General features: G+C 38.9%; 1 protein-coding gene across 6 annotated transcripts in view; it reads right to left on the bottom strand.

Annotated features, from left to right (window-relative positions):
• Positions 1–7441: 7441 nt before the first annotated feature.
• LOC121631331 (SERTA domain-containing protein 4-like) overlaps positions 7442–12938 on the bottom strand; it is a 29720-nt gene continuing 24223 nt past the window's right edge. For 5 of the 6 annotated variants that reach the window (XM_041972169.1, XM_041972168.1, XM_041972170.1 and 2 more), the window contains 2 exons: positions 12407–12528; positions 7442–12137 (listed from right to left, as the gene is read on the bottom strand). In XM_041972169.1, coding sequence (XP_041828103.1) covers positions 11277–12137; positions 12407–12528 — 983 coding nt within the window. In that variant the 3' untranslated portion in view covers positions 7442–11276. The remainder of the gene's footprint in view (positions 12138–12406; positions 12529–12938) is intronic. The other variant, XM_041972173.1, reaches the window with a different exon arrangement.

Here is a 12938-nt window from a genome sequence, read left to right as displayed (position 1 = left end):
AAGCATCAGCCTTTATCAACGGTCCTCTGGCTTGGACGATTCCCAGACAGACGCGCTTCATGCTGGTCCTACTCATGAAGGGAAAAGCTGCACTGCTGAAGACAAGGGCGGACAGAAGATCAGGAAAAAGAAGCAGCTGCAGGGTCCCCAGAAAAAATTTAAAATGCATGAAATGAAAAAGACAAAGGTTTTGGCAATAATAATGGCAAGAATTTAAAACTACTTTCATTCCTGACAATCTACCTAACCAACCTACAACCCCTGGGATCAGCCATGTACTACTGTGTTGTATACGTGTTGTACCAAGTGAATGGGCTGAAAGGGAACTTTACTATTAATTAAATCCTGGCATTAATACTGTGATTGATTGTAAAATTAAATCAATGAGCCAGCTAAAAAAGGGGAAGCATTTTCATTTCTTTGTCCTAGACGATAGATCAGACAGATTTTTCTACTAGGTAGTTTTACTGCTTCAATAAAAGTGCAATGTGAAAGCAAAGCAAACCAAATGAAGGTGCAAAATTTTCCAGAATTTCTCGCCTAATCAAACTGACTACCCCAGACTGTCTTGTATTCTAATGGTGTAACAGTGTCATGTTCTTAGTGGTGGCACCATTTGGGATGAACAATTAATTGCTTTTAAATCAAAATTGCAATTTAAAACATTACAATTAGCAAATTTCAAAGGAGCAACATTCATTTTCATGTTAAGCGACACCTGATCCAGATGTCACACACCGTCCACGGCTTTAAAAATCCACTTCCTGGTCGTAATTCTTGTCGTCTTTCTTGTGCAACAGTTATTAAACTAGGATGAGCAAACGTCCTTTTTTTGTGACTTACAAAACACATCAATTTGTGTTGCATTTCACTCTCCACATTCACTTTATGTTATCTACAAGAGGGTGGATAAAAGGCAGCTGCAATGCAGAGAAGACAGAGCAACAGTGCTTGTGCAAAACTGTGGAGAAAGTGTAAGCGACTCCTCACTCCTCAAGCTTCTCATGACGTAGGAATTGATCGGACCAAAACAATTTTTTTTCTTGTTCTTGCTGCCTCGGCAACAAGAAAAAGTTCTTGCAGTTGTTGTGGAGTATGTAACAAGCTTTAGGATGAAAACTGCAGCAAGTCCAGTGCACATCAGGCAATGATATAAACGATGATGTGCCGACATCATTCCTGGCTGTAAGGTAAATTTGACTAGTGTCTGTATGACTGAATGTTGTCACTTCCACAGGCTGACAAGCATCTCAGATTTCGAAAAACAAACAAAAAAAAAAAAAAAAAAACAGGTTTAGATATGAATGATCTTATGATTTATTTAATTGTATGTGTCACTGGTCCGAGTGGTGAATAAATTTAATGCAACATCCTTATTTTGGTTCTGCTACCCATATGTGCTTCAGAGCACAATGCCCAGGCATCTTGAGTGAAGTTGTACTTTAGGCCTGAGACAACAAGCTGAAAGAACAAGAGAAAGGCATTAATCTGGCATAGGTGACCTGGCTTGCCTCATGTGATAAATGCAGCCAAGAAAGAGGGGGGTGGATGGGGGGGTGCGAGGTTGACATTTGAAATTCAGAAGTGAATAGTTGGTACAAGCCAGATAAAAAGGTCAGATTAAAGCTAACATCCTCACACTTCTCATATTTCTGTCCCTCCATCCTGTCCTTTTGATTCCTTATATAATTTACATATGTCAGTTCAAAGCAGCCATGGTGCAGAGCAGTAAAGGACATGACCTGAGGAAATAGGACAGTCAACCCAAGCTGGAGAGATGTGAGGCTTATCGGCTCATCCCAGGGGTTGTACAGCTGGTTAGGTGGAAAAATGGGGAATGCAGCAGAACAGATATAGAACAAGGTTAAAGGAGAAGATGTAACATGCTCTTGGGCTGCTCTTGCTTCCCTCCTCCAACATTTAACCTTTTTCCTCTCAGGTCTGTCAGGCCTTGGTGAAACAAGGAGAGTGATTCAGTGCCTCCACAGTAAACTTGAATTGTTGCCAAACATATCAGTCTTCAGACAGGGTGTGGCTTTTCATGCTGGTACTCTGACTCTGACCTCCCATTTGGATGCTGTGCTGCTCAGTTTGCTCCACAATACAGCATCCATTCACTTTTAACACCCCAGCTGTAAGTCAGAACATCAGCTCACATACGTCAACCTGCCTCTATTCTGCTGCACATGCTCCTCTTTCTTTTGTACTTTGTTTTATCCTTATTACTCATTATATCTAATGATGATTGGCACATCTACACCTGACTGAGTTCAGTAAATCAACACTAAAATGTGAGACATGCACAAAGCGAACAGAAGCAGCGTAATGTTCAGTAAACACAGCGTTTTCTGCTGCTGCTGGAATATGATCAGACATGAAAGCAGCTCAGCTCTACTTAGGTTTTTAGTCATTTTAACACAGAGACCCTGCATGCACTGAAATTTGGCAAACTGCATGTGACATGTGAGTGTTAAAAGAAAGGTGTTTTTTCTGCTCACAACATTCCCCCTCCTCTGCCTGCTTCCAGATGATTTTGCCCTGGAATAATTATCCAGCGCTGGTCCATCTGTCTGCTCCATCAATGGTACCTCTCTTTTTATCCATATTCAAAACCTTTGGAAAATCAACCCTCAGGAAAATCTTTCCCAGATCTGAGACTGATTTGGAAAATCAATCTTAAACTTGCTTCAATCATTCAGATGATTTATGTGAAATCAGAATCTGATTGTTCCCATATAGCCTTTCCTCAACAAGTGGTATGCACAATATGTAATAGCCACAAAAAATAGTCTTAAAATAAAAAGCAAACTCAGCTGGAAAACTGTCAGTACTGCTTACATTTATTCATTTATTTGGTGTATTTATTAACTTTCTTGTAATTGGTGATTAATGGAAAGGGCAATTTGTTTATTTACTTAATTATTTGAGAATTCGGTTCAATTCAAAGCCTCTATTGTCATTACACATAGTATTGTAACAAGTTTGCTAGGCACTCCGAACACATAAACACACACAGGCAATTACACAAGACGCATATTGCTGATGCAAGACACATATGCGAACTGATTTGAATACTAATTTACTTATTTGATGTGTTTCTTTACTTATTTGTAAGTAGTGATTAAAGGACAAGAATTTTAAATTTATGTATTTACTTATTTGAGAATGAATGGGGAATGCTGTGCTGGATGACAAATCTTAATTTGTTGTAAAGGCTTTCACATTAGCTTTGGCTCAATTTTTTTATTTCTTGTTATAGATTACAGCAGTTTAAAGTAACTGAAATCTATTCCCTCTGGTTGTTGGCTTAGAATAAATTGGCATCTGATATAAGACACATCTGCTCTTCTGTGAAGAAAACAACTCTGGTTGTTTGAGCTCCTGACTTAACATGTAATTTTTATGTCTTTTGTGCTGTGGGTCAGTCAAATTAATGCTTGGCTGAATATACACAGTCAAATTTAGGCATTCTAACCAATCAAATGCACCTCTTTCTTCTCTCAGCTCACTAACTTTGTCTTGGCAGTGTGAAAAATCCATTAAAGGTGGGGAAAGGGAGGGTTCTTCATAGTCCTGCACTTATCCCACACACTTCAAGTGTTTATCAAACACAAGCAGCTTGTTTCTGCTCTGAAAATACAGACGCATTACGCTGGAAGAAAGAGACCCAGAAACATCAACAACAGCCAGAGAGCCGTGCTTGTTATGTAAGCTGAATCAAATTGATCCAATGGGGATCGACTTGTCGGGCTTGAGCTGCAGTGGCATGGATGAAAATTCAGCTATAATAAACTAGAACCACTTTATGTTTTACTTCAAGGAACTACAAATCCAGTTTGTCTATCCGTCTGTCTAACTGACGGAGGCTACAAACCTGCCTAGTTATGACAAAACTTGATCGAAAATAAAACAGAGGAATTCAGTCTGTTAGGCTTCAGGCAGAAAAAAAGGAGGGAGAGAGAAAAAGAGAAAAACCTGACGATACGTTTGAAGCGGCGAGAGGTGAGCCGGGTGGAGGAGGGGTGGGACTTCCGAGGCTTTGGAGCCAATTTGAGGACCTTGTGATGCAAAACCAGTCCTCAGCAACAGACAGTTCCCATGGCAACTGTGAGCTGCCAAAGTTCCTTGTTGACAAATGACGGCTCCCCTCTCCTTAGCGCTCGCCCTGCAATATGTGTGTCTGAGTCTTTAGAGAGAAAGAGAGAGAGTGTGTGTGTGTTATTTGGCAAGTCCCCATCTTTGCCTTAGGCTTGAGGGTTGGAGAAGGGGTGAAAGGACAGAGACAAACAGAAGAGGAGAATTGTACTAAGTATGCATGCATGCATATGGTATGAATACAAAGACAACACATTCCAACAGATTTGTTGTGTTGTGTAAGTCAGAGTTTTATATCTAATAACTGAATACGACTTTTAATGTGTATTTAGAAGCAAATAATATAATAATTCACTGTGCTGAGCAGTTGTCCTTTCTAGGCGATACACTGTAGTGTAGCTTCAATAATATAAGAAAATAGAAATAAGGATTTTATAAGGAAAAACATTTAAGTGTAAAGTCGGGTATAACACTTTAACACTGTGTGAAAAAATGTAACAGCTTGCTAGAGAGCTGGCAGGGAAGCCTGAATAATTTTAACACTTTGAGCCCTGTGCTTATTCTTTGGGCCTCTACTCAAAAGTTACATACCCATAATGAATAAAAAAACTTTTATTTATGTGTTACTAGTAAATAAATGAAGAACAGCATATAGCACAAAAGAAAAAAATGTTCAAGCTTGACTAAAGAAAACCCCAAAATACTTTCAGGATAAAAACTAATATCCCTTTGGAATGATGCAGCTGTAGCTCTAAACTTGTATTAAATCATAGCAAGGTATGTGAACGTCATCTCTGCAAAGATTAACTGATAAAGCGAAGCAGAAAAGATAGTTTGGCACCATCTGTTCTCAAACTCCTCCAGTTGGGGGATGACAGGTTTTAAAAGGTGAGAAGTAGTGGATTAAAGTTGAAATATAATTGTTGCAAAAACAGGACTGATTATTAGACAAAGATTACAAGTGGCTGAGATGTACTTAAAATAAAATAATGTCTAAGGGTTCTTACTCACCAAACCAATGTGATAAACTAGAGTCAATGAGTAACTCACTTCAGAACTTAAACACATTACAAAGGTGAGTTTTAACTAGTGGCCATGATGTTCTGTCCACCCTTTGAAGACTTCATCATCCATGAAGTCATCCATGCAGAAAGGGATAATGATGCAACGATCTCCATCAATACATCGATTAAATGATTAGCGCATAGCATTAATCCAATTTAGAAGCAACAATCAAACATCGATACAGTAATCATCTGTAAAACATGCTTAAGGCCCATTTATGCTCCCTTACATACGTAATAGGTTAGTCCGTTTCAAGTGTTGTCATATGTTGTTGCCCTTCATACTTCAATGCATCTTTTACATTACCATGGTAATGAAGTCAATTCATCCACTAGTGGCCAGTGCTGAGTTCAAAGTTCACTCCCATGTTCTGACATCAGTTTCAGACACCTGTTGGTGGTGTTAATGCACCACTATAAAGATGTTTACCCAACACGCTCACACAGCCTTTCTTTAAAAGGTCACTCTATCTATACATTTGTCCTCATCATCGTTTTCCTCTTCTTCCTCCTCCTGTTCCTCTTCTTCTTCTTTGGTCTGTTCCTTTTGCTGGTCACATCTCAGCTACACTGCTCAACACTGCCCGTGGTTTCTGGGGATATTGCTTCATTTGCTGTGTCAAGTGGGGGATCCACAAGGCCCCTAAAAATGCATCAGTTACACACATATACAACGCAGGAGACAGATAAAAGTGTCCATCGGTCTGCGTATCCATCTTCTGCACTGAGCATAAATAGGCCTTCAGAGAGAAACTGCACTTTACAACTTTGTGTTCCACCGTGGAGCATCGTGTGACTCCAGCACCGCACCACACGCCAGAAACTGGATATCAACTCAGTGTATATTTTGGATGAGCACAATTCAGGAAATAAATCCAATAGGAAAATATCACAGGAAGAGAGTAAAATAAAGATAGAAAGTGACAGAGCAGGAAATAAGACAAGAGTCAACACTGCACTGAGCTTTACTGGCGGGAGAGACCTCAGAGAAAAGACAGGATGCAAGACAGATGCTGAATTAACCTCCGCTAAGAAAATCTGCCCAAGTTCAGTAGTGGGGTCTTAAAAATAACGGGCAAGTGTGTCCAAACTTTTGACTGGTAACAGCTCTGATCAAATAGTAAGAAAAGTTTTGGTTTGAACTCTTTTTCTAGGAAAAAAAATAGAGAAAATATTGAATTGTTGATGTATATACATCTAACTGATAGATAACTTTGCTGCATCAGAACAAATAATAGCATCACCAAACCAAAATGCTGACAATTCAGCATCTTTCCAATTATTTAGATGACTTATTGGATAATTGTGTGATGTTTTTAAAAAAATGCTGGGAACAGCCATAACTTATTTTCTCATTAGTGATGTGTATTTAAATGAGTGACTTTGTAAGTGAATCTCAGACCATTTAATGTCAGTTAATTAGACTGTGTACAAAACAGGAAGTTGAGTAAATATAGTTTTAGGTGGAGAATCATGATTTTAGTATGCTGCTCTTGCAGTGGGGTGTCAGTCCAATAATAGAAAGTGTCATGAAATGAGAGACGGTAACACTGAGCGATCTGAAGTGGAAGCAGAGAAAGATGGGGGGCAGCCTGAACAGCAGGATCCACACACCCTGCGGCAGAAGTGTCGAGAAGAGATGATCTTCCATCCTCACCTCGCAACAGTGCTGTCAAGATGTTCAGACCGTGATTTAACCTCCCCACTTCACAGTTTCATCCCAATGACGCACACTCACATGCACGGCAGTCACTATGCACTACAATGATTAGCAATCATCTGCAGCAATGTTGAACAAAACCTGCACAGAATTAGAAATAATCCAGTAACGGAGGCACATATATTTAGCACAATTACTGGATCAAAAGCACATTTAACGTAAAGCCCAATAATGCCAGTGCAAGCACATTTGTAGCACTCATAACAACAAATCATGGCTATGGTTGTGTGTAATTTGAAATTGCTCCTGCCTTATCTCCCGGCTGTAATAAAAGCAGGTGGACGGGTCTGTTTTATGCTACATGGAAGGGATATTGCAGGGACAATAGATACACCAGGGAGGAGTGCGGAGGTGACTGCACAGAGCGTAATGTCAAAAAGATTAACGTAAATTGAACGGCAAAGCGACACCTAAGAGATATTTGGTACCGCACTCCACTGAGCAGCAGACAGGATGGGAAGCAACTCAATGAGCAGGAACTCGCACACATCTCACAATCCTTGTTTAAAATCTGCAAAGATCCACATGTCTGTAACATAAAGGAATACAGGAGGAAGCTGCATCTTTTCAACATTTCTTTTACTGGTACACTTATCATAGAACATCAAACAAAATCATCAGAGCTCACTTGCTCTTTTGTTGTTTTTAATAACAAAAATGCAGTTACATCTTTTTGTCTCAGGAAAAAAAAAATATTGCTTTATCATATTCCTTTATTTACCACTAATAACAACTGTCTTATCATTTAAATGAAACAGGCTCATCTTGTCTGGTTGTAGTAACTGCTATTATAATTTTTTACATCAGAAAATATGAGGGACTTAAGCTATGTCACAAAAAAAGAAATAAGAAAAAGTAAATACATCAAACAAATAGAATTTTTAGATTTTTTTTTTAACAGCTTTGGTTTGGGTTTATCATCTCATCCTCAGATGTCCCAAACAAGACACAGTAACAAACAGGAAACCACTGATCATGTCATCGAACAGACTAATAAAGATAAAAATGATGTGGCGCCATGTTTGACCTTGATAACAATGTTCTGCATTCAGCGTGACTTCACTTTTTCATGACGTGAATCTAGTTAGGGGACACTTTCATTGTTAGAATAACCACTACTTTGTTTTTGAGAATTTAAATGAAACAATATTTATACCCTGATCTCATCTGCTTAGCTTAGCTTAGCAACAAGACTACAAAACAAGGGTGTTACCACTAGATATTTGGATGCATACACACACTCTGTGGGATAATGTAGCTTTCTAAAACTGAATCACTGTCTACATATTGATATTAAATTGTTGTTTTTGATGGTGTTTCTGATCCCCTATGTACCAAAATTTAACCTTCTAAGAAGCAACTACAGTAGAAGATTGGATATTTCAGAGAAGTAATGTTTGAGACCATGTTTGTGCAATAACATCTGTCCGGCCTGCAGATGTGGGCTCATTATTAAGGGTGTTGGGATAAAGTAATTAACCTATGCATAAATTATCAAACAACTAGGTGGTGTAGAATTTAAACCAATCCTGCTCCAGGCATAAATATTTTTAATAGGCCCTGAACAATATGTTAGCTGTGAGCTGCGTATCTAACAACTAGCTTGCTAACTGTTTTGCCTTTATTACAGTAATGGATCTTCCCTTCAACATGCCTTCCTACTTGATATTCTAGGAATAATAAAACGGAAAGCTGGATTTGCTTTTTAAAGGGAAGTTGAAATCCGAGACTGCAGATGTTGGAGAACTAGTTTGGAGAATCAGTGTTAGGCTTGGTGGATTGAATGGTGAAGGTAACAATTGTACTGTAAACATATTTACTAGCTGTGTATATCAATCCCTTAAAATACAACTTGATGCATATCTTGATACAAAATATGGCACAATGATGTTTTTAACAATATGGTGTGAGACAGTACGGTCTGTTGTAGTTCTTAACATATGTTTCATGTATAAGCAATTATTGGAAGCAAAATTTATTTCTAATTATAAATGTGGTATTTCGTCCTTTCCTTTAAAGTGATACATTTACCAAAAGATCAAGGAATAAAATTATGTATAGTTCACCATGGCATAGGAAAAGGGGTATCTTCTAGGCTAGTTTTTATGTGTGTTATCACAAACATCATGGCTCTCAGTCACATTGTTAGACTTGAAATCTTAAGCAACAGATGCTCTGACTTCCTTTGACCTTGCCAGGTTGAGGTTAATTTGTGATTGAAAAAAAATTAGTTTGCATGTTGTCATTCTTCTTTGTGCTAACTGTAATAGTATCAGTTGTTTCAGTAACATCTCACCGATGAGAGTTCAGATGCAACTGCTGAACTTGCTGAACTGCTGAAAATGCACTGCAGACTTGTGCTTCTTCTTTATATTAATGATTTTGAGACTTAGATTTGATTTAGTGCGTCATAAAACATGTCAACCTTAATTATCAGATACGTTGTTTGTTTTTACCCCGCAAGCAATAACAGTGCTTTTGCTGCTAGAACGGGTGTGTCAGCATTTGAGCCTCTGCAGAAGTCTTGCATTCAATGTGTGCAGGATCTGTAGGAAAGCTTAGTCAAACTTTTAAATATAGAGTAAGCCCATGGACTAGTGTATAATCCATTTTATTTAATTCAGGGGTTTGCACAATAATGTCATGAAATGTTTAACCTTAAAAACAGGTACTGATATATACCAGTTACTCTTTACACACAAAGTACTTACTGGAGTACACACTTTTGATACATGTTGATAATTCTTAAAAATTAACAACATTACACCATGGATGTTTAAAAGCTATGATTTGTGCTTAAATATTCAGATTTATTTCAGTAACCATGATCATTGGATACTTAGTACTTTAACTTGGTGCAAAAGCCAATTGATGAAGAGTCAGGGTTCCTAAACCACCAGTCTAATTTACTCCTTGTAGTTACACAGACTTTAATAGAGACAACTGAGACTAACAAATACACCACTGTGACTGCAGCCCAGATTGACCCTATCTCCTTTGCTAGTATTTTTATGTTACATCAACATCTAGACCGCATCATCAGCAGGACATGCCTGCTAAACTTAAAGTTAAACAATGGTGACTTTTTTTCTGAGCTGGAATGTGAAGATAATATTGTGTATTTGCGACATGCATTTTTGATTTCACATCTAGTTTGATTCACTTAAAATCAACTCTACTGTGCTTCCCTCATTAATGCTATTTAGTCGAGCTGGTCTGTGTCAGCCAGCAACCTCAGCAGACACCCCACACCAAGCACTGCTCACGGTCTTCAGGTTTGGAAGCCAGATTTTCCACACTTGGTGAATGTTTTGACTTAATCTTTTAATTCAGAATGTGAACCTGTTTATATATATTTTTTTATTAACCCTTATATATACAGAACAACCATACCACAACCTTTATCTGGCAGAACCTAACAAATATACAGTCACTGAGGTTTTGGTCATGTTTAGATTTATCGAAGCTCTGAATTCTGTTCTTTAAAATTGGTCATAAGATTTGTGCTTTGCCAGCAAAATAATTGCTAGAAAACATGCATTTTTATAAGAAACTATTTCCAGGTGAAAATTAACTTTGCTTCATAATTTCTAACCACAAACATCATTTTAATGAACCTCTGCATTTAACAACATGCCTGTGCCCTGTTATAATCTAAAGCAATCATTGGTAATGAAAAGTACCACTTAGTAACTTAACAATTACATTAACACACAATATACATGTAACCATAGAAACACTAAGGCACTTTAAATTGCAATTTAACCATTCTTATGATTGTGTTTTCGTAATCTGAATTCCACACATTGTGGCGCTGTTGCAGCACAGTCGCATGCCATCGCCTGAGACAGCATCAAAATCAACAGGCACACGTAATAACGTGTAACCTGTTCGATAATAAAAATAACTGCTTAAAATCAAGTTTTATAATGCTACATCTTATCTTGCAAACACGCACATACAGAAGCACACACTTCCAAATACACAACCTGTTAATTCGTGGGCTTGTTTAGGGTCCTGAAATGCAACCGTTGCACCAGTAAAAGGTCCCATTTGAGACCTTTAGTGTTGTGCTGTGGGGCTTAAAAATGGTCTTGGAGACAGTGCAATAGCAAGCTTCACTTCACATTTAGGATTTAAGATCCCATTATATGTGACCTTGTTCTTTATAATTGTTTAAGAAATGTGTCTATTGAGCTTTTTGTTTTTTCTTCATCTGACTGTAATGTGAGCAACAGATTGTGTCTGGGTGCCACTCTGGAGTATATTATTATCATTAACATAAAGCTGACTTGGCATTACTATAATGGGTAGATACACCTTCAGTTGCTATAACTGATGACTCTGTCGTCGTCATTACTTTTTATTCTAACAGACTTATGTTAGTCATTTTTCAGTTATTGTCTATGAGCCCTGCGGTGCCAGAAGCTGAATCGGTGGAGATCTCTTTCAGAGTCCCACTGAGACGGTCCCACAACCTGCTCATCTTCCTCTTCTTCTTCCTCTTCCTCCTCTCCTACTTCCTCCTCGACACTATCTGCCATACAACTGTCCTCTGTCCTTCGGTGTTTGTGACCCAACAAGTTCTTAGTCCTACTTTTCTGGCTTAATTTGTCCATAACAACATCAGCCGAGGGCCCTGCTTGTCTTCGTTCATCATCTTCTTCCTCCTCCTCTCCCCTTTCCTCCTCCTCCTCATTTTCCTCCTCCTCATCGATATCTTCATCCTCATCATCATGATCATCAACAGCCACTGTCAGGCCTAACTTGTTGTGGCCAGCTATCTGTAAAAACGAAGAGGAGTGTGGTGTGGATGGGCAGGCAGCGAGTGCTGCATCGTACATGGAGAATGGTAGGTGGAGGTAGTGTCCAGCAGCAGCTGCCGCTGCATAGATGCAGCAGCATGTCTGGGTGCAATCGGGTCGTACGTCCCCCTGTCCTCCACGGACCATTCGGAAACGCTTGCGAAGGGGTGGTCCAGCTTGGGGTGCGAAGCAGATACGGGTGGGCATAGCTCTGTGGAGTGCTTGGTGAGCAGGGCCAGTGCTGGGCGGAAGGATGCAGGGGGCAGCGGCAAATGCTGGGTTGGGTGGGAAGCACCAGTCCGTGCTCTGAAGAATGATCTCAGCTCGTAAACGGCGGAGGAGGTTGTTTACAAGAACAGAACGCCGAAGGAATGCTTCAGGGTCATCAATGAAACGCATCTTCTCCAGAGAAAGGCGCAGAACATGAGCACGCTCCTCCAGAACTGGTGCAACCTGGGAAATGATTACACCATTACATTACAGACAGATCTACCTGTCACAAGATAGCTGCTTCATATGACAACGATTGTATGTCTTTTGGATAATTAAATCATTAGTCTTTGATGCTTTTACATTCTCGAAACTGACTTAATTCATATGGATCCACAGTAAACACTAAATTTAACACTTACTGTTTATAATGATTTAATTGTCTGGCTATTTATTCAACACAGTTAACATCTATAAACATTTGACATAAAGTAGAAATGTTCTGTTCTTACAGTCTGGCAATATGTTCTGAAGCTGAAGGAGGGCTCATCATCATCATCAACAAACTTCCTCTTGAAGTATGCGATCCTTGACACAGAAACATGATCCGGTACTCGTCTACAGGGAGCTTCTGCTGAAAGAAGAAAATTGGTAACTTACTTCATTATATTGTAGGGGTATGAAAAATGACCTCATGTAGATATTTCACAAAGAAAAAAAAAAAAAAGAAAATGACGTATGGTCATGCATTTGCTGATGAAATTCATGCAATATTTATATCCAAATTCAGTTAAAGGGGTAGTGCACCCAAAAAATGTGTTTTCTGAGCTGTAAACAACACGATATTACTGGCATTAGTGTTGGAAAAAAAATGCAGCCGGTCAAGTTAGGAGGCAGAACAGTGCAGGTGACAAAGGTTTATTTTCCAAACTCAGGACAGGGAACCACACACAACAGGGAGTAAACCAAAAGGATCTGACCAGGAACAACAGAAAACCATGGAGTTTTTATACAGAGTGGGAGTAATTATGAGCAGGTGAATGA

The sequence above is a fragment of the Melanotaenia boesemani genome, chromosome 20, assembly GCF_017639745.1.
Source record: "Melanotaenia boesemani isolate fMelBoe1 chromosome 20, fMelBoe1.pri, whole genome shotgun sequence".
Lineage (NCBI taxonomy): Eukaryota > Metazoa > Chordata > Actinopteri > Atheriniformes > Melanotaeniidae > Melanotaenia > Melanotaenia boesemani.
This window is presented reverse-complemented; position numbering and strand designations above follow the sequence as displayed.